The sequence below is a fragment of the Melopsittacus undulatus genome, chromosome 4 (assembly GCF_012275295.1).
Source record: "Melopsittacus undulatus isolate bMelUnd1 chromosome 4, bMelUnd1.mat.Z, whole genome shotgun sequence".
Lineage (NCBI taxonomy): Eukaryota > Metazoa > Chordata > Aves > Psittaciformes > Psittaculidae > Melopsittacus > Melopsittacus undulatus.
Window position 1 is genome coordinate 109265541 of NC_047530.1, and position 22145 is coordinate 109287685.

At 41.1% G+C, this 22145-nt stretch overlaps 1 protein-coding gene across 2 annotated transcripts in view; it reads left to right on the forward strand.

The window, feature by feature from the left end:
* Positions 1 to 21661, forward strand: part of EDRF1 (erythroid differentiation regulatory factor 1) — a 28665-nt gene extending 7004 nt beyond the window's left edge. The window contains exons 7-25 of one of the 2 annotated variants that reach the window (XM_034062504.1): positions 452 to 553; positions 844 to 965; positions 2247 to 2358; positions 3407 to 3554; positions 3629 to 3737; positions 4033 to 4144; positions 5946 to 6206; positions 6864 to 6935; positions 7547 to 7697; positions 10904 to 11092; positions 12111 to 12311; positions 12656 to 12874; positions 14444 to 14667; positions 15218 to 15376; positions 15654 to 15803; positions 16651 to 16804; positions 16911 to 17026; positions 18041 to 18204; positions 20889 to 21661. In XM_034062504.1, coding sequence (XP_033918395.1) covers positions 452 to 553; positions 844 to 965; positions 2247 to 2358; positions 3407 to 3554; positions 3629 to 3737; positions 4033 to 4144; positions 5946 to 6206; positions 6864 to 6935; positions 7547 to 7697; positions 10904 to 11092; positions 12111 to 12311; positions 12656 to 12874; positions 14444 to 14667; positions 15218 to 15376; positions 15654 to 15803; positions 16651 to 16804; positions 16911 to 17026; positions 18041 to 18204; positions 20889 to 21060 — 2937 coding nt within the window. In that variant the 3' untranslated portion in view covers positions 21061 to 21661. The remainder of the gene's footprint in view (positions 1 to 451; positions 554 to 843; positions 966 to 2246; positions 2359 to 3406; positions 3555 to 3628; positions 3738 to 4032; positions 4145 to 5945; positions 6207 to 6863; positions 6936 to 7546; positions 7698 to 10903; positions 11093 to 12110; positions 12312 to 12655; positions 12875 to 14443; positions 14668 to 15217; positions 15377 to 15653; positions 15804 to 16650; positions 16805 to 16910; positions 17027 to 18040; positions 18205 to 20888) is intronic. The other variant, XM_034062505.1, reaches the window with a different exon arrangement.
* Positions 21662 to 22145: the final 484 nt, after the last annotated feature.

Below are 22145 nucleotides of genomic sequence, written 5' to 3' on the forward strand. Positions count from 1 at the left end.
AATAAAGCTCTTGTGCGTTTGTACAGCCTCATTTTCTTTAGTTTATAAATAAGGCACCAAAGTCTAGTGTGAGGTGTCCTTGCATATGGCAGGGAGGTTGGAACTAGATGATCTTAAGGTCCTTTCCAACACAAGCCATTCTAGGATTCTGTAAAACAGAGGCTTTACTTCTCGAGCTTGATAATCTGGTGCTGACCCTAGGGTAATAAAGAGTTTCTATAAAAACTTTATGATTTCTTTCCAAAGCTTCTGAGAAGATAAAATACAAAAGATTGGGACTGGCTATAGAAAAGAAGCATTCTAGTCACTGACCAGAGGCTTTTTGTTGTTTAATATGCATTTATTTTTTTTAAAGGCTTTTCCCTGATATGCTTCTGTTGTTCAGATTATTTTTAATGGCCTAACTTTATCTCAGCAGCAGAATCACTCCTTATCCTTGTGCTTTTCACAGGGAAGTGTGCCTCTTGAACCCTCATATATAGTGGGGCATGTGGCCTCAGCCCCCAAAGAACAAAACCTGACTACTTTGTTCAATGACGGGGAAAACAGTCAGGTATGCTATCTGTGAAATTTGAGCTCAAACACTGAACCTCCAATTTAATCAAACCTTTTGCAATCTGGTCTAAATTGGAACCAAGAGAAAAACTAAGTCCCCTGTAGAAGTAGCTTTTGTGGCATCTGCAATCTCTCTTTTAAGTTAATGTGAACGCGTAGTGTAGTTCATTATGTGCTGTCTTGTCTTTGCTGCTTTTCCTTCTTGCTTTCTCATAATTCCACAGAATGTCCTAGAAAACAAGTTTTATACTGTAGGGATTTATAGACCAATTTTTTCTCTTAATGAAGGGCCTCAAAAATGACTTTGTCCGTAATATCCTATGGACCTTTGAAGACATCCACATGTTAGTAGGATCAAATATGCCTATATTTGGAGGTGGGAGATACCCTGCTGTGAGCTTGCGTCTCAGGTGAGGTTTGAACTTAATGAAATCAATGTGCCAGGCTTGTTGGACTTGATGATTTTCTTCCTGTTTATCTCTCTGCATTTTGTGTGATTGACTCTTAATTTTTACATGCAGCTTAAAGAATAAAATTCATGCTTTAGACTTAAAGGATGATATACAGGAAAACAGAAACAGTCCCAGGGCTGTGGGGTATTTTAAACTAAATAAAGATACTAGATTTTTACAGGATTTTTTCCTCCATTTTCTCCCTGTGGAATTTGAATACAAGCACTGCCTTTCTTAGAATAAGTTTCCTCTGCAGCCATTTTGCTATATATTGTGTTTATATATATTGTAAATATATACTGTATCTATCCACAAATAGATGTATGCAAAGAATAAGCTGCTACACAAACTTTACATTTCCATTTCATATATATGTATGTGTATATATATATTTACATGTGTGTATAATACATATATGTATTTATATATGTGTGTGTAATATATACAATTATCCCCAGCAAGTCCCAGCACTAGGACTTGAAATGTTCTGCTGGTTTTCTTACCTCTGTATTTTCTATTTGAGCACACTGATGGTTTGCAGGCTTTCCTGATTTCAGTGTGCATATTGAGTGTTAAAACACTTCTGTAGATCTACTCATTAGTTTCATTCTATTTCTGTTTTTATGAGAGGGTAGTGATACTGGAGAAGGGGTTCTGAACTTCAGTAACTGACAGTTGGGTGTAAGTACTTAAAACTTGTGACTCTAGTAGTTCTAAATTCTGACTTACTGTTCACCAGTACTTTATGTTGATCACTTGATTAATAATCTCTTTGTTCCTGTCAATGCATAGGCAAAGAACGAGCCAAAACTTGAAACTTATTTGATGTACTTGTCATCTTTTTAAGACAAGTGTAGGAATTAACACCTTGCTTTGGACAACATTGTGGCAAGTTTGGGGGAAGGCTTGTGCTAGAATTAGTTACAGTTATTACTGCCCTTCCTTTAGAACTTAAGTAGGTAGTATCTAAGTAATAGTGTGATATCTGAAGCTTGTTAAAGTTTTGGTATAAATGTAGGCAAAACCTCAGATTGCTGTGGGAATGGTTGTGTATTCCACTGGAGAGATCAGTACATCTGCTTTGTTTGCTATAACTCATTGTTATAACAGCGACAAATACTTGTTTTAGTATCCATCCACTCTCAGGTGACTGAAATCTAAATCCCATTAGTAAACATCAGTAATATTTTCTGAAGAGTAAATAAAGACTTAAATAACTCCACCAATATTTGATTTTAGGGATAACAACAAGCCAATAAATGTGCTAACAGGAATTGACTATTGGTTGGACAACTTAATATGCAACGTACCAGAGCTTGTAATGTGCTTTCATGTAAATGGAATTGTTCAGGTGAGTCTGGTTCTTTGCATTATGTTTAGGTTAATCCATTCTTCAGTTCCTAGAATTGATCCAACTGTGACAGATCTCTTTCTAATCTTGCTGTTCTGACAAAAAGATTATAGCAAAATCCTTTATTGCAGAATGAGAAACATCTATGCTTCAGTGTGTACTTACAATGACAAATTGTCAGCTACAATGAGAGAATACTGTTGTATTTTTATTCTTCCCTTCCATACATGCAAGATTCCCTCTTCTGTATGAGCAAAGGCAAGAATAAGAAATACAGCAGTAGAAATACATCAGTTTCTTGCATCTTAAAATCTGTAGTATTCACTTGCCATGATAGATGCATGGGTTTTAAACCTTTGTTTTTACTGTTTTGTGGTAGACCACACTTACCAGCAGAGACATCTAGAGAGGGACGTCTCACAAGGGTGTGTAGGGACAAGACAAGTGGGAATGGTTTACAACTGAAAGAGTAGATTGAGATGAACACTTAGGCACAAGTTTTTCCCTGTGAGGGTGCTGAGACACTGGCACAGGGTGCCCAGAGAAGCTGTGGCTGCCCCATCCCTGGCAGTGCTCAAGGCCAGGTTGGACACAGGGGCTTGGAGCAAACTGGGCTAGTGAAAGGTGTCCCTGCCTGTGACATTGGGTTGGGACTGGATGAGCTTCAAGATCCCTTCCAACGCAAGCCAGTATCATTACATGATATTCTGTAGCATATCCTGGTAGCATGTATTTGCTTACAAGGCTGACTAAGTTTCATTGAAGTAACAGATGTTGCACCTTCAGCACACCTATTTTACCCTTCTGTTCTCCATTTACCATGCTTGTCACAGAAGTGAATCCTCTTTAAAGCTTTTATTGAGTAGTGTAATCAAGATTTTCTTGCTTTTAGAGTAAATCAAAGAAATTAACTCAATTTATTATGACACTGTCATAATAGAGCCTTTATTTCTTTTAGCAATTGACAGAGACAATGATCTATAGATTTTGGGGGAGTAGGTATCAGAAAACCATTCTAATCTTGAATTTTAACATGTATTTCTTGCAGAAATATGAAATGATCAAGACTGAAGATATTCCCAATCTGGAAAACTCTAATTTTTCTACCAAAGTGATTAAAGATATTGCTCAAAATATCTTATCTTTCCTGAAATCAAATTGCACCAAAGAAGGCCACACATATTGGTTGTTTAAAGGCAAGTAGATTCAGATAATTTTGAAAAGGTTTATATTAATGTCATGTTGATTAATGAATGGTTTTGCCTTTCAGCGAGTGGGAGTGATATAGTAAAGCTCTATGATTTAACCACACTCTGTGAAGAGACAGAAGACAAATACCAAAACCCTTTCACAATGCCAGTGGCAATCCTTCTATACAAGTGAGTTGTTATTTTCTTGTTATAATATTTAGTTCTTGAAGCAATTGTATTAAGAACACAGACCAAAATTAAATGAAAATCTTTTGCATCTAAACATCAGTCTCACTAAGTCAAAACAGTCTCACTAAGTCAAAATCTCTTCACCATTTCTCCTATGTAAATGACACTCTTACTGAGTAAGTCTTGGAGACCCATCATCAAGGCTGGGAGACCTGTATTTGCAGTAGTATCTTCTCCATCTTTTTTCCTTCTAACTCAAATTATCCAGGGATTTACTGTTTTGTTCAACTTTCAGGGTTGCTTGCAATATGATGTTGAAGAAAAACCAGAACAAGAAACACTATGGCACTATCAGGACATTGCTCCTTAATTGTCTGAAGCTCCTGGACAATGGCAGACATCCTCAAGTAAAAATTATGTGTTCTCTCTCTTGTAGCTTTGTGTAAAATGTAATAGAAATGCTGTCACCTGGTAATATTTTGTATGGTACTTTCCCCTCTCTTTGCAAGGGACAGAATTTAGATTTATTTATTGACCTAGAAATTCTTTTATGCTTAAAGAAGCCCCTATAGAGTATAGCTTTCCATTGCTAGCCTTCAGTGACCCTCACTGTTGCATGAGTCTTCTATTCTGCTCTAAAAAGGAACTTGTCATTACATTAGTTTTCTTTTGCTGTCATTCTCAAAGGGCCCTTTTGTGTTTGGAAGCTGTACAGGCACTGAAGCAGATCTTAGCTAGGTAGCATTAATAGTGAATATAAGAACATTTTTACTCTGAAGGTGTTTGAAAGTTGGGACAGATCAATGAGAGAGGTTATAGAGTCTCCATCCTTTGAGATACTCAGAGCCCAATTGGACATGGACCAGAGCAACCCTCTTTGAGCAAGTGGTTGGGCTGGACAGTCTCCAGGAGGCTATTCTGTGGTAGGTGAAAGAGGTGGAAATACAACCTCAAACTCTTGATCTCCTCATGGGACTATTGTATCAGTCATGGGTACCTTAAGATGCTCTGCACTTTCAGCAGCAATAAGAAAAGTGATGAAAAGGAGATGAAGCTGCGTTGACCTCCTTTATTCCAGATTCTGGTTCTTTCCTAAGAAAAAAGGAATCCAGGTGCTCTGAAAGAGAAGTCTTATATTAAAGTTTAGTGAGGGTAAAGGTGTGGATATCTTAAGTATTACTGCTGCTGGATGTGTTAGTTTCCTTTTTAGTTGCAGAAGGTAATGGAGTGTGCTGTTTTCTCATTGGAATTTTCAGAGTCTATTCTTTGTCTTAAGTTGAGAAATTGAGAGTTTTATAAGGGAGTATCAATGTGTTAACTCAAAATGTAAACTGGGCTACTGCAGGACACTTGGAAGTTGAGTGGGCTGAAGTTGCTTTAGGCAGGCGATGGTGCACTAACATGGTAACTTACCATGTTTGCTATTTATAGGCAGCACATCCTACCTTTCAAAAGAAATACCCGAAATCTAATGCAAAATATAGCTCAACTTACTTGTCTGTTCTAGATTTAAGCTGGTTTCAACTGGAAATTGATGCCAAAACCACGTTTAAAATGGTTTACAAGAGGAGACATGTTGTGTATTAACTACACTAGAAGCTCTTGAATTTTTTTTGCTTGCATAAGATTTTTTTCCCCTCATTTGCATCTTGTGACCTAGAAGGTCTTTTTTTATCTTGTGTCAGATTTTACTTGTCTTGCCTGAATTAGGACACAAATGGAGAGGCAAAACCTTCTCTGAAGGCAGCTGTGGTTTGAGAGAATCTGTAGAACTCAAAAGATGCAAATAAACAATAAGTATTTTAGGGTGGTGCTAAAAGAAGAAAAATGGGATTATCAAGAGCTGTTCTTACATATTTATTCCTCTTCTAAGGAGAAAACCCTGAAGCTGTCATGGGCCAGTGTGATCTGTGTTCCAGATTTAGCCTTTATGCCCTACACTTGCAGAACAAGAGATTAAGACCTTGTAAGGTGCATAGTTGACAACATCCTGTCTGCAGATACTTGTTTCTTCAATAACCTTAAAAAGTCAGTACTCAAACATATGGTTGTACAATGTGTGTGTATATGGGCTGTGTGTACAGGTTATCCAACACCAATTTGCTTGCACTCTTTACTCCTTATTCTAAGACTGTTTATGTTGCCTCTCAAAAGAAAACAATAATTTGAGTGCAGCTCATTGATTTTATTCTTCTCTTCTTTATAAAGATTATTGCTTCAGCCAACTACATGTTGTCAGAGCTTTTTCAGTTGGATGAACCTAAAAAAGAAGACAGTACAGACTTCCCTATCAATGGAAATTCTGATGAGAGTTACAGCGAGGAAGAGGAAGAAATGCCAGACAGTGATGAAAATGGTTCTTACAGTAACAGCTCTGATCCACCAGATGACAATAAAGCAGTGGCTATAATCAAATCTGTTGGAGAGTTATCAGTACCAGAGAAATACAAGTCTGTTCATCGAATACGTGTAAGTGAAGCTCTGGGGTTTTTAAGGGTGTTCTTGAAAGATCCAGTTCATGCAGCAAAGTTTGCCACTGAAATTAGATTTGCCTTCAGGTTAACTGGGACATGAAACGGTAGGGAAAGAAACTTCTTTCTTTCATGGGCTGCTCATGAATTTGAGACCTTTGAATTTTACAAGAAGGCAGGTTCAATTTTCTTTCTCCTTTTCCTTCTATTTTACCCCAGTAGAAAATAAAAGCACCCACTCCTCCGCCAGAAAAAGTCCAAAGTATTGAATTGTTCAAAGGTGATGCAAGTGCAACTTTGATGTATAGGCTGAAGAAATTATTTTGCATGGTATTGATCTGCTTGTTGTCCTGGGTTTGCATTGCAGACCACATGTGGATACTTCTGTAATTACTGTTATGGAATAGAATCATCTATTCTCCTCTCTGCATTGTTTTTGGGATTGACAGGAGAGACCAAATAGAGTGAAGAGATTGTGAATTGATCACTGAGATAAAGGAAAGAAACACTGTGACTTCTTTTAGTGTGGAGTTCTCATGTTCTGTTAACACATTCTCTTTAATGCCAGCTCTCTTTTGCATCTTCTAACCAGTAATTTTAATATCTCATGTATTAAACACGCATTCTTTTCCTTCCCTGCTGACCCTCAATGAAGCCGAGCTGTGCTTTTCCTGTGTGCCATGGCACTGAAGAGCGCTGCAGGCTGGTGCTCAACTATGTTCTGGAGGTGAGTTTACTGTTGACTTTCTCATGCCATTTCACCAAGTACCCAATTCTTGAATGCTGTGTTTCCTAAATACTGCTTTCCTATTATCCCAGACCGGTTTGTGTTGGAAGGGACCTTCCAACCCCCTGCCATGGACAGGGACCCCTTCCACTGGAGCAGCTTGCTCCAAGCCCCTGTGTCCAACCTGGCCTTGAACACTGCCAGGGATGGGGCAGCCACAGCTTCTCTGGGCACCCTGTGCCAGCGCCTCAGCACCCTCACAGGGAACAGCTTCTGCCTAAGAGCTCATCTCAGTCTCCCCTGTTCTGGCAGGTTCAAGCCATTCCCCTTGGCCTGTCCCTACAGGCCCTTGTCCCAAGCCCCTCTCCAGCTTTCCTGCAGCCCCTTTAGGCACTGGAGCTGCTCTCAGGTCTCCCCTTCAGGAGCCTTCTCTTGTCCAGGCTGCCCCAGCCCAGCTCTCTCAGCCTGGCTCCAGAGCAGAGCTGCTCCAGCCCTCACAGCATCTCCACGGCCTCCTCTGGACTCCCTCCAGCAGCTCCACATCCCTCTTGTGTTGGCAGCCTGTCAAGTTTACCTCTCGAGGTGAATTAAATTCCTACTTCTTTTTGCAGGGCTTGAAGTCTGTTGACAGCAGTGTTAAGAAAGAGAGTGACCTTCCTGCAGCTGACCCCAGCACTCCAATCCCCTTGAAATACGAAGATGAATCCACCAGTGGTGGTCCCGAGTGTCTGGAAAAACAGATGGCGTTATTTTTAGACAAAAGTAAGTTATATTGTTGTACAATTAAGACCTTTCCAGTGCAAATGCAAACTGCTACTACTTTTTGATTGTCAAAGCAATGTAGTTTTTAAGTCACTAATGACATGATTGCCTGAGCAAAAGTAGTATACCACAAATGGGACAACACTGTTCTCTTTTAAATATGAAGAGTGGAGCTTATTTGGGATATTTTACATATCAAAGCATTTAATATTAGTAAACTCACAATTTTACTGGACCCTATTTAGATGTGGTTTGCAAGTGACTTCCATAAGGTCTTACTATTTTTGGGTTCGGTATGTAGAGCGCTGCAGGTTGAGTGGGTTGTTTTTATGGGGTTTGTGGGTTTTTTTGAGGGGTATGGTTTGTGACTTGGAAGCTTTGTGGCAGAGCTCACTTCTGGCAGGTTTTTCTCTTCTATGATGCTTGCTGCTGAATTGCATATAAAGTATTAATTAGGATTTTGTCTTCTTTCTTTGTCTCCATAATTGTGGAAGGAAACAGCAGATAGAAGGTGCTTTTGTTTGCTTAAGTACTCAAACTCCAGAAGTCTCAGACAATAGTGTGTTTTGTTTTTCTCTGGAGTTCTGTACAGATGTATAACAAAGGACTCTTGTTATAGCAGCAGAGCTCTCTGCAGGGTGAGAAGCCCTGTAAGCACAACCCTCAAAAACATTTGTCTTGCATATTTTTACAATGCTTCCCTTTTAAAATTCTCTAAATAATGAGCAAATTCAGGTTTGAGCTACTCATTTCAGTTTTTTCATGTCATTCTTCCAATTTTCTGATTGTCTCTAGGATGTCAATGACCTGAAGATGTTTGTGTGCTTATAGCTTTTATCAGCTAGGTGACCACAGAATTTAGCTCCTCCGTCAGAAGGTTACATTGTGTTCAGCTTGCACGGATTCTGCACAGTGCTGTTAACATAGGCTGTTAGACTAATTTTTATCAAGGCCTACAGAATAATTTCACCTCCGCTCAGCAGGAACAATGTGCTGATTCCAGCTTTCCTGCAGCCAGGCTCTGTCTTCTCCCTTCACAATGTGGAACTGATGACACACTGCAGCTGCTTGCCAGCTGGCAAGGAGAATGTTCACATGTTATCTTCTGTTTAGAAACAAGTGTTTCCTGGGGGATATGGCAGATAAATATTGCACAGAGCTTAAGAAAAATAGCAATTATTTGATATCTGGATTGATGCAGGAGCTCTTCCCTGAAGTAGCAACTTGTTTAGGTCATAAAGATTGAATTCAACACAGAGAAAAACAGTTCAGACGTAAGGAAGAAACTTGTTCCTCTGGTGGGTGGGTTTTTCTGTGGTGTAGATTATGGAGTTCTTGTGCTGCAGTGTCTATATTGACAGACATATAGGAAGGGTAAATGTTCCTAAATAATTTTCTAATTCAATTTCTAATTCCATTTCTAACTTGAAGAGAGCTACTTCTGAATAGTAAATGGATACAGCGTATGAGTGTGCTGCGGCATTAACTGCATGAGTTGTTGCTGTGTTAGATTTGTATTTATCTTAGTGTAAATGTATAGTTCTAGAACATACTAAAGGTAGTGGCCTTGCAAGTCAGGCCTTGTAGGCCCACCTGTAAACAAGAGACTTCTGGGTGCAGATATTGTCAGAACAACATTCTGTCTTTTGGTGCACCTAAAGTCAGTGGCCTTTCTGGTTCCGTGACCACTGCAGCATCACAGAGTCCCAGACTGGTTTGTGTTGGAAGGGACCTTAAAGCACAGTTGCAACCCCTGCCACAGGCAGGGACCCCTTCCACTGGAGCAGCTGTGTCCAACCTGGCCTTGAACACTGCCAGGGATGGGGCAGCCACAGCTTCTCTGGGCACCCTGTGCCAGCGCCTCAGCACCCTCACAGGGAAAACTTGTGCCTGAGAGCTCATCTCAGTCTCCCCTCGGCAATCAAATAAGGAACATTCATAATCTTATGCTGAGGATGTCTTGAAATGAGGGAGAAAGAGACACTTTAGCCTTATAGAAAGGACCAGGTTATCCATTTCCTTCTGTGCTGGAGGTTAAACCCACACACAGAGGCCTTTTCACTTCGAGACAGTTCATACAGAGCATATATTGTAAGGATTTGGTGGAGACCGTGACATACAGCTATTTTGTTCTTTTCTACTACCACCTAACAGAATAGTCTTGGCCATTGCACCCATGTTTTAAAAGCTATTAAAGTATGAGAGGTTCTTTAAAATCAGGGTTCTTTACCTGGTATGCAGAAAACTAACATACAATCATAGACGTATATAGTCAAGTTATTTATATCATATCTGCACAGAGATGGGTGCTGGATGGTAACTCCACAAAGCCAGTATACACCCTCAGTCTGCCAGCCATCCACTTTTATACACTTCAAATAGTGAGAATCAGTGGTTTTCGTTACATATAACAGCCTGTATCTATGATCACTGGCTCTTGCATCGTGAAATAAATTTATACTGTGTCTTTAGACAGAGATGAGAGAATGTTATGTTCTGTGTGCATGGTCTCTGTAGAATAGAATAGTTAGGGTTGGAAAGGACCTTGACATCATCTAGTTCCAACCCCCCTGCCATGGGCAGGGACACCTCACACTAAACCACGGCGCCCAAGGCTCTGTCCAGGGCCAGGGGTGTGATTTTTAGTATTCCAAGGAGCCAAGTTCCTTTAGGAACACATTTATCATCTGTTTTGCTGAGCTTTTCAACTTACTTCTGCCTTCCTAATCTTTGTGAAGTTGGTTGTTACTCTTCTGATGCAGATGGTTCCTTCATCGCTCTTTTACCTCTTCTCAAGGTCCCTGAATTTATAAGGAAACATTGTTTTTTTCCCCTTGCTACATTGAATTCCAAACTCAAGATTCTCAAGCTTTCACACCCATAGTCCTTTATAAAATCTTTACTTCTTTGCTGGGTAACAACTGCACTGTGTTTCAAAAGCTGTTTAAGGTATGAGAGTTCATCTGCATCATCTCTTTTCTCACTGTATTTGAGCATCCCCCTATCAGGTGGAGTACATGGAAAACTTGCAAGTATTGGGTCCATTGCAGATGAAGACTGTAGTGGCAGACAGGTTGGCATAACTACTTGTGCAGAGTTGTAATAAGGCAATTTACATTCTGTCTGTACAGTGATGAAGTTGTGCCCAGCCTCTGACATATGTTATAGAGATGAGATTTACTGATGAGGCTCTGTTTACGTTACAGTGGGCTCGTTTCAGAAGGGGAAGCATTCTAGTCAGTCAGGAATGATTCCTGGATCGTGGCAATACAAAATGAAACTCCAGCTCATTCTGAAATCCTCAAAGGCTTATTATGTCCTGTCTGATGCTGCCATGATTCTACAAAAGTATGGGAGAGCCTTAAGATACATCAAGCTGGCATTGCAGTGCCATGGTAAGTGCCTAGAATATACTTCTCACCTCTACCATTGTCCATGTATACCTTTCATGACAGCAAATATTTCTCTTGTGCATGATTTACCCTAGTGGTGTGCAGCAGTGAATCTGACAACTGTGGTTTAAGTATACTAAGTATCTAGTTTCTTACTCAGGAGGAAAGCCTGTAGTAAGAAGAACCTGGTATCAAGGTGCTCCCTTTTTGATAGATGGGGAAACTCAAAGTGCAGGTTAGAAGCTTCAAAGAACTTGATGTTGGGAGACTGAGTCCTGGTGCCAAGACCAAGATGGTGTTCTGCGGTCTAAGTGCTATCAGTGATTTCCAGTTTGTCCCTGGAAATGCATGGTGCTTTCTGTCTCTAAACGTGTTCCTGACTCTAAGAAAGACCAGACTTCTTCATCAGCTGAGTTAGATAAATGAAGTACAGCTTCAAGTATTACAAAGGAAAACAAAGTAAAATCAGGCTGTTTAGAGTGTTACTGCTATAATGAGAATAATTGACAAATGCTAATTGCTAAGTATTGTAGTGCTGCTATTTTGCTTCCATGTTTGAAGGACTTGGGGTGGGTGGAGGCTTATAAGGTGAGAACATTTGATCTTAATACAAAGCATCAGCATTTACTAGTAACTCAAAGCATTCTTCAGCTTTCAGTGGATCAAAGATTTGGGAATTGAGTTTTATCTTTACCTTTTGGAAATTTCAGGCTGTATCTTATTTAAGTTAACCTGTAGAAAGTCAGTTTTCCTTTAGTCAAATCTGAGATGAGCATTTGGGATTAGCAGATTCACTGCTCATCCTGGACAACAGAGTTGCTCTTTTGAAACTTACCAGCTTGCGTCGAGCAACAATGACTTTAAAATAGGTTAGTTCTTCTAGGAAGAACATGTGTTGCCTGCACACAGAGAATAATGGTGACAGGTACCATGAAAACTAATTATATTGTCAGTCTGTGTCAAACCTTTTGACGTTTAATCCTTTTTCTTTCCCTCATTCATGGGGTTTCTTTTCCAATAGATACGTATTGTTGCCTCTGTGCCAGCATGCTTCCTGAAGTGTTGGTGTTTCTTTGCCAGTGCTTAACCCTTTGTGGAGATATCCAACTAATGCTTGCTCAGAATGCAAACAACAGAGCAGCATATCTGGAAGAATATAATTACCAGACGAAAGAAGATCAGGAAATACTACACAGTCTTCATAGAGAATCCAGGTGCCAAGGTATGATGCTGATACAAGAGCTGTCTTAATGTGACAGCCAGAAGTAATGTCATTGTGCTTCCTCAAAGCCATGCAGTAGTAATGTTGCTGGAGGAGGGTTTATTATGCTTCAGTTGTGCTTTCTTCAGAGAGAACTTATCATGCCTGTCATACATAAGGAGGTTGCCAAGATACGTGACATGCCTGAAGCTGTAAAGTAACTCCAGACAGTAATTGTTCAAGTACTGAGTAGATGTTCTGACATGGATTTTATCTTGGTCATCTTTTCAGCACTTCAGACTATCACAGGTTTCAGTTTGTCTGGAAATACTGTTTGACATGCAGGTTTGCATTTTGTTTTCCAGTGTTTGCCTGGGCTACAGACTTGTCCACAGACTTGGAATGCCAGCTCTCTGTCAGCTGTAAATGCTACGAAGCTGCTTATGAAATTCTACTCTTCAGCAATTTAAAAAACCAAAACCCAGAGCAGCATGTACAGGTACTGAAGAGGATGGGTAACATCAGGAATGAGATTGGCGTGTTTTACATGAACCAGGCTGCTGCAGTGCAGACCGAGAGAGTGGGCAAGTATTCATTGTTCCCCTTCTTATTTCACAGAGCTGCGACAGTGATCATGTTCACTAATAGTGCAAGAAATCTTGAGTATTTCTGATCATAAAGAAGACATTTAAATGACTTTGTATAGTAAATACTTCTCTATAACTGATGTTATGCAACTTTAAGTATTTGTCTGCAGTATGTTACTGTGCCTTGTGCATTGTACTTAATTGAGCCTAGACTGAATAAGGGAATCTATAGCTTTGGAGAAATTCCTTTCAAGTGTATAGAAATGCCCTTGGAAAACATGATGGAAACTTAAGACAACTCGGTTATAAAAGGGAGGGTGTGATGCATTCTTGATGTGTTTGGCTAAGTCCAGCAGGAACAAGCATAAGCTTAATTTAAACATAAGAATAGCTTCAATGAAGTCATACTATGAACTTTTTGGTAAAGAAATCCTTGGAAACCTTTGCTTCCTGGTTTTGGTGGTTTTTTGGTGGTTTTGTCTTGAGGAAATAGAGGGTACCTAAGCTTCTTTTAGGGTAAGATATTTGGGGTTTTGCTTTTGAAAGCAAAACCAATGTCTGTAACTAAGAGTTATGTAAACTAGAACAAATGAGATGCTGGTGGTTCAATGTAAACAGCTCCAGTCTCCCAAATACCATAGAATCAACTAGGTTGGAAAGGCCTTTAAGGTCATGGAGTCCAACCATTATCCCAGGATGGCTGAGACCACCAGCTGATTGCTGTCACCTTTGTCCAATTAATATTTTATATTTATAATTAATATTTACTGTGAGGGTGCTGAGGCACTGGAATGGGTTGCCCAGGGAGGTTGTGAATGCTTCATCCCTGGCAGTGTTCAAGGCCAGGTTGGACAGAGCCTTGGGTGCCATGGTTCAGTGTGAGGTGTCCCTGCTCGTGGCAGGGGGGTTGGAACTGGATGATCTCAAGGTCCTTTCCAACCCTAACTATTCTATGATTGTAATAGTTGAAGGATTTGGGTTGGACTTCAAATTTTGTAATTTTTCATCATAGAATCCCAGACTGGTTTGTGTTGGAAGGGACCTTAAAGCTCATCCGGCTCCAACCCCCTGCCATGGTAGGGACACCTTCCACTAGACCAGGTTGCTTCAAGCCCCAGCCAGCATGGCATGTTGGATGCATCTCCATGGATCATCTCCATGTTTTTGCAGAACTGCTCTTTAGCTGAACTCAAAGCTCGAATGTTGAATTTCACTTGTCTGTAAAGTCACTGTTTAGTTGTTACATACTGTAAGCTCATAGAATTAACTATACCTTGACTATTACTATTGAGGTGGGGTGAAATCTGGTTTATCCTGTTAATTTCCTGGTGTTTGTGTGTTGTGTCACCATAATTCTTTTGGAAGCACAGTGAATGTAGTAGTGCACTTGAGGTATTGAGATTTTTCATATATTTTTAAGGGTTTTTTTAAGAATACTTTCCAGAATCATTTACCACCCTTGAATTCTAAAAGGCCATTTGTAAGATAAAGAACATGATGCTGTGTTTGCTCACTACCTTTTGAAGAACTTGCACGGGACCATAAACCTTTGTGTCTTAACCCTAGTAAGTAAAACCGTATCGATGACAGAGCAGCAGCTCTGGAAGAAAAGCTTCTCTTGCTTTGAAGAAGGAATCCAGAACTTCGAGTCCATCGATGATGCGACCAATGCTGCTCTTCTGCTCTGCAACACGGGAAGGCTGATGCGGATTTGTGCTCAGGCCCACTGTGCAGCTGAAGGGGACTTCAAAAGGGAATTTTCTCCAGAAGAGGCTCTTTATTATAATAAGGTAACATCAGACTAATTTTAGAATGGCTCATTAATATGCCTTTTACTGTACAATCTTTGTAAGTATCTGTAAGTCTTGTTGTGGTAACATGAGATCATCCCTGGATGTGCTCAGGGTCAGTTTGGATGAGGCTTGGAGCAACCTGACCTAGTGGAAGGTGTCCCTGCCCATGGCAGGGGTTTGGAACTGGATCATCTCTAAGGTGTCTTCCAACATAAACCATTCTAGGTATACCTCTGCAGCTTCCATATTTTCCTAATCCTTGCTGTAATGGCTTCAGTGTTGTTGTGGTTTGATTCCATTGCTCTGATATATAAAGCACTATGACATTCAGATCCAGGTGTTGGACAGACTGCAGAACTTCACATAAGGGAGATAGAAATGCATGGTCAATATTAGAACTATGAGCAAAATGAATGTAAATACAGTACTGAAGAAGACTCAGAAATATATTGAGATGCTTCCTTGAGAATGAGTGAAGGGAAATTAATTTCTAGTTGCTATAAATACAGGCAGTAACTATGTACATACACTTCTTTGTCATCTGTAGGCTATTGACTACTACCTGAAGGCATTAAGATCATTGGGTAAGAGAGATGTGCATCCAGCTGTGTGGGATTCTGTGAACTGGGAACTCTCTACTACGTATTTCACTATGGCCACTCTGCAGCAGGATTATGCTCCATTATCTAGAAAGGCTCAGGAACAGGTAATAAAGAGTGTTTGTGACAACATCTGAGAAAATAAGCTATTGTCTTTCTGGAAAACTGAACCATGAGCAAAATTGGTTCTGAGACAAATTCTAAACTGTTATTAGATTGAAAAACTTCTGTGAAGTATTTCTTGCAAGCCATAGAATGTTACTTGTGGTTTATAAAGTTTTGCTTAATGAAACAAAAGCAGCACAAGCAGAGATTTAAGCCTTGCACATGCTGCTGTTCTAGTTTCAAAGTGCCCACACTACATCTTTTTGTTTCATTTTGTAGATAGAGAAAGAAGTTAGTGAAGCCATGATGAAGTCCTTGAAATACTGTGACATTGATACAGTGTCTGCACGACAACCTCTCTGCCAGTACCGGGCTGCAACCATCCACCACAGGCTTGCTTCGATGTACCACAGTTGCTTGAGAAACCAGGTATTGGCACAAACTGTTTGGATTCCATACTTAGTGTGTCCAGCGTGCTTGGAGATTGACTTCCAGCCTGCCCTTGAACATTACCAGGGATGGGGCAGCCACAGCTTCTCTGGGCACCCTGTGCCAGCGCCTCAGCACCCTCACAGGGAACAGCTTCTGCCTAAGAGCTCAGCTCAGTCTCCCCTGTTCTGGCAGGTTCAAGCCATTCCCCTTGGCCTGTCCCTACAGGCCCTTGTCCCAAGCCCCTCTCCAGGTTCCCTGCAGCCCCTTTAGGCACTGGAGCTGCTCTCAGGTCTCCCCTTCAGGAGCCTTCTCTTGTCCAGGCTGCCCCAGCCCAGCTCTCAGCCTTAAAAATGTTACTTTTAGAAGTGTAGTCTGTCCTTTATAGAGTGTACTGAGCTTTGGGATTCTCTCTATTCTAAGTAGTTCTACACTCACATAACAGATGCCATTGATGATAAATATGTTCTTTGGTTTGGTTTTGTTTCCAGCCACTCTTCTTACACTTCAGACAGCCTTCTACTTCACATATAATTTAATAAAGCCTTAGTGTAGACTTACATGTTGCTGTCAGTTTTCCTTCCCCCTTCCTCCAATTATTATTCATTATAGTTAACTTAGTTACAGTTGGTGTGAATTTGTTAGCAGCAGCTTTGAAATTACAACAGCTTCAGAGATGGCAGGATGGTGATTTTGGAGAAGTGCAAACATTTAGATGAATCATTATGGAATGAGGTGGGAAATGATTGTTGGCACCTCATCTCCCAACTTACACAGGTTTATTTCTAATGGCCTACCTTATGAACATACAAACTGTCTGGGATTTAGAATGTCCTCTCCTTTGCAGGTTGGTGATGAACACCTGAGAAAGCAACACCGTGTACTGGCTGATCTCCATTACAGCAAAGCAGTACGACTCTTCCAGCTCCTGAAGGATGCGCCCTGCGAGTTACTTCGTGTGCAGCTGGAAAGAGTGGCATTTGCAGAATTCCAGATGGCGAGTAAGTCTAGCTCTGGCTTTTACTACAACAGCTTTCCAAACTAACATTCCCTATTTAAATGCATTTGTACATAACTTTGTGTATGACATTTTTACTTCTTTTTTAGGTCAGAACAGCAGTGCTGGGAAATTAAAGACTCTGTTTGGGGCACTGGATATAATGGCAAAAACCAAGGTTGCATTCCAGCTTATCAAGAAGGAGCTTGAAGCAGAAAGTGAACAGGTAAATGGAGGTCGAGTGAGGTGACTCCCTGCTCATTGTATCTCTGATGTTCATGTCAGAATGGTCATTTAGCAATTAAGATGTTGTTTGGTTACTTTTCAATAGAGCTGGGTGCTTGAATAGTGTGGACAGGGTTCAAACCTATTGCACTTCTCTTCTATCCTTTATGTGGAGGTAGATAAAAAAGTTAATCAAGAACATGATCTGGAGATGGATTGAAACATAGAATCCCAGGCTGGTTTGGGTTGGAAGGGGCCTTAAAGCTCCTCCAGCTCCAACCCCTGCCACAGGCAGGGACCCCTTCCACTGGAGCAGCTGCTCCAAGCCCCTGTGTCCAACCTGACCTTGAGCACTGCCAGGGATGGGGCAGCCACAGCTTCTCTGGGCACCCTGTGCCAGTGCCTCAGCACCCTCCAGGGAAGAGCTCATGCCTAAGAGCTCATTGCAGTCTTCCCTCTGGCAGGTTAAAACTCCTTGTCCTGTCACTGCTTCCTGTCAGACATACTTGTATATGGATCTAGACTGTCTGAACAGGGTTCTGTGCAGCTCTGGATTATCCCTTAAAGATTCCTTATCCCTTAAGAACTTAAATTCCGTACACTATAAATGAGAATACTCTGTATAGTATATTTAATATTAAAAGGTGGAAGGCTGCCTGTAGCTAGTGTGATCAGGTTCTTGATGCCTAAACAAATAATTACTTGCAGTATATGCTGATGCGTGTCATCCCTTGCTGGCAATTTGAGCAGTATATGGAATCATCAAGTCCATGTTTTCCTGATGCTTTGATAACTAAATACTCCAGTGTGTATATACAACACAGGCAATCAGTGTAAGTTTTACACAGTGTGGATATAAGTGTAACTGCCCTATAAAGAGGGTGCCACAGAAACTGTGGTGTTGGTACCATTCCAGTAAAGAATCGACTAACGTGCTGGTGGGGCTGTCTGGCTTTAGCTGAACTGAGTTTAAATGGTGAATTTAGTGACATGGTTTTTGCTTTTTCTCTTATAGACAAGTGAGGGTAAAAGTGCTACTGAGAACATGTCACCTACTGATTCCTCCACCAGCCTAAACAAAGAAGAAGTGTTGAAACTGCTCAGTATTTTTGAATCCAGAATGTCATTCCTCCTCCTCCAATCCATTAAGTTGTTAACCTCAACCAAAAAAAAGATTGGGTAAGTTGAACCATGATATGCATGTGTAGATGTGATTCCCATCCATAAATCCATAACTATGACTCTTTAGCCTGCTAGAACTGTGGTATTTATTCTTTTATGGAGGTGCCTCTCGTGCAGAGAAGGAGGTGAGATATACTTCAACTGTCTGAATTGTCAGTGTTCTCTGTGCATTTGTGTGTAATTGAGGCAGTGACCAAGAAACATCATCTCTGCATGTGTCTAGGTAGCTATTTTCTCCTCTTTCTTGATAGCAATTCAGGACTGAGGACAAAAGTGAGACTTGAATTGCTGTATGTTCCAAACTGATTGCAAAATCATAGTTTAATCACCCTCTGAAATGTATGGAACAGTTATGAGTCACAGGTGCTGTATCATTCTCAGTGGTATCCAACTGATCCTTCAGAGGATATAAATCCTGTGTCTTTCATATGTGTAAATCACACACAAACCCATAATTTTAACATAATTTTAAGCCGTAACTTGTACTGCCATAGTTTTATACTCTGCCTTGGTGAGGCCGCATCTGGAATATTGCATCCAGTTCTGGGCCCCTCAGTTCAAGAAAGACAGGGAATTGCTTGAAAGAGTCCAGCTCAGAACCACAAAGATGATGGAGTGGAACACCTCCCTTATGAGGAGAGGCTGAGGGAGCTGGGTCTCTTTAGCTTGGAGAAGAGGAGACTAAGGGGTGACCTCATCAGTGTTTACAAATATGTAAAGGGTGGGTGTCAGGATGATGGAGCTAGGGTTTTTTCAGTGATATCCAGTGGTAGGACAAGGGGCAATGGGTGTAAACTGGAGCATAGGAGGTTCCACGTTAACATCAGGAAGAACTTCTTTACTGTAAGAGTGACAGAGCACTGGAACAGGTTGGCCAGGGGACTTGTGGAGTCTCCTACGTTGGAGATATTCAAGGCCCGCCTGGACAAGTTCCTGTGTGATGTACTCTAGGTTACCCTGCTCTTGCAGGGGGTTTGGACTAGATGATCTTTTGAGGTCCCTTCCAACCCTTGGGATTCTGGGATTCTGTGATTCTGGCCTACTTCTTTCTGGTTTTGGTTCATCAAAGTGTTCAGGGAATGAGGTATGTGTATAGGGAGTTGCTTATGTTGGCTGACATCGGTCTTCATCTGTGACAGAGCATGTGAAAGTTAATGGGGGTGCAATTCCTGTGTATTGCTGGTCTTTTCATGTCTTGATAATGAAGTATGTTGGAGACAGTGTAGTTTAGCAAGCAGAATACAGGTAGGTGCTACAGTAGGGCTGTAAATAGAGAGGGATGGATGGGGGGAAGATGCTTACTGGCCTTTAAGAATCTTACAATGTTAGATAAAGGTAATGTATGAGAATATGCCATTAGTGCTAGTGTCTCTTTCTAGGGAATTGTATTGTTGGAAGCTGTGTTAATAGCTTCTCAGATGGAAGCACTGCTGATGCCAGTGCTGTTTTGCCAACAGTGAACTGTGAAATGGCATCATTCTACACAGAAAGTTTTCTGCTGCTAGAGGAAGATGGAGAAATAGAGAAATGTGAGACAGGAGGAAGCTGTGCACTGCCTGAGTACTTGTTTTTAACACAGCATTTAGGTGCTTTCCTTTCCTTTCTAAAACGCTTCCACAAGGTGGCAACCTGAATATGTGGAATGCGGAGGATTCCGTTAAGATTCGTACCTAACCCAGCAGATGTCCCAAGTAACTGTGTAAATTGGTTTAGTTCTGTTGCCTCCTAAGTGTTGTCAAAGAAAGGTTTTTGGTTTGTGGGGTTTTCCCCTCTCTTGCTTTCCCATTGTCTCTCTCGAGTAGGGTTTTCTATTGAAGATTCCCTACAGGGAAAGTGTTACAGTTTGATTGCTGTGAAATGGGACTGTTGTTACAACAGGTTACACTTGTTTAAACAACAGTGGATTGATGCTTAGCATGAAGCTGCCTTTTGCTTTACCTTTCTAAGTACCTCATGTACATCTCACATGTGTTTCCTCCATTCTGCTCTGTAGAAGAAAACATCTGCCTTCTGTTTAGTAACAGGCTGAGAGGAAGGAGGTTGAGCTCATGAATGCTACTTCAGGTTTCAGATGCCCTTTGGCAGAAAACATGATAAAACTAAATGTTTTGAATGTGAAACTTGCAGACTAGCAGTGAAACCAGCTGAAATCAGAGATTTACCCTCTAAAAGTTAAAAGCATGAGCATAACTGAACTTGGCTGTGTATATCAGGGGAAAGAAGGAACTGAAAGCAATACTTGGTTCTGGGAATTCTTGTAACTAACCCAGAATTACTTTGCACCTCAGTGGCTTTTATTGACTGCCTGATCAATAAGCAAATTCCTCTGATTTCTGCCTAGTGTTAGGAATTTAATGGCGTTTCACCATTTCTTGGTAATTCCTGAAGCATTTGCAATGAATCTGATGTATAATTAATGTACACATGATTAATATGTACACAACCATGCTTCATTTATAACATCAAGGCCAGTATTTTAGTTGTTTTTCTAATTTGGCTCACTTGATTATCAGTCTTGGATGTTAAATGTGGCATGGTAGGAAATGAGAGACTCCAATGGAAACACCAGTCATATTGTTCCACTGGGATAGCCATCAATGTGATGTCATAACTGTTTGATAACTTGCAGAACCCAATCCTGTGGTCAGGTTAACAGCCTGTATACCCTGCTTTGTTATTAGGGGCATTAATGAAGAAGAAGCTGTTCTTCAAACCAACAAGCAGGTTTACTCCCTACTCCTGCGGGCAACTGCCAACAGAAGCCTGACTCTGCTGGAGCGAGTGGAAGTGATCCTGAATATACTGGAGCAGCTCACTCAGAACTCAGACACTGGCAGTGCAGGAATCCAGTGACTGCCATGCTGTGGAACAGCCCAACAGTGCCTTGCTTCACATGGGATTGGTGGTATTGTATCTTTTCCCATGTGATATTCCTATTTATTGCAGGTGATAATAGAGCCTGCGTTGTTACATTGTACGTGTGGGGAAAAAGCAGGAATTCCTGTTTATCCCATGAGCCCTCTGCAGTGGTGTTTCTTTGTTTGAAGTGCCACATTGGGGTTTTGCATAGAGACAGAAACACTTCTCATGTTGGAGAAATTCCCTGTTTTTCAGATAAGGGGCTTTGCAGTGGTATCAATGTCTTGCATATAAATGTAATCTCACAGTTGCTCTGAGTTGATGTTTCATGGAATACACTTTGTAAGCAAGGCTGGATTGAAACACTTTAACCCATAATGTCAGCTTGGAGCAAGTGTCTGTTGCATATATGGACACACTACTACTAGTAGTTACTATCCTGCACAGAGATGTGTGCCTTTCCAGCTGTGCTGCAGGACTCTGCCAAACAGTGGCTGTCACTGGGCTTCACTCCAGCAAGTTGAGTGGGTTTAGCTGTGTTTGGATTGATTAAGAAGAGTATTATTGTTTTTCAGACTTGAAACTGTGAATAAATGAGAGCATATTTTTAAATAAATTTTATTTATTAAATACAAACTGTGCCATGGGTCTGCCTTGGGGTTACTGGTGATGGCAGCAGCACCCTCATCCGAGCAGCAAACTGCTCAATAGAATGAAAGCTATGGGAAAGGTAGAAGAGACTGGAAATTATACAAATCAGGCCTAATAAGCAAGTGAGCCTTGTCTTAGAATGTGAGGGCTCTGGTTTTTGGAAGTAAGTATTTCAGAGAATCATAGAATCACAGAATTTGGGTTGGAAGGGCCCCTAAAGCTCCTCCAGCTCCAACCCCTGCCACGGGCAGGGACCCCTTCCACTGGAGCAGCTGCTCCAAGCCCCTGTGTCCAACCTGGCCTTGAGCACTGCCAGGGATGGGGCAGCCACAGCTTCTCTGGGCACCCTGTGCCAGCACCTCAGCACCCTCACAGGGAACAGCTTCTGCCTAAGAGCTCAGCTCAGTCTCCCCTGTTCTGGCAGGTTC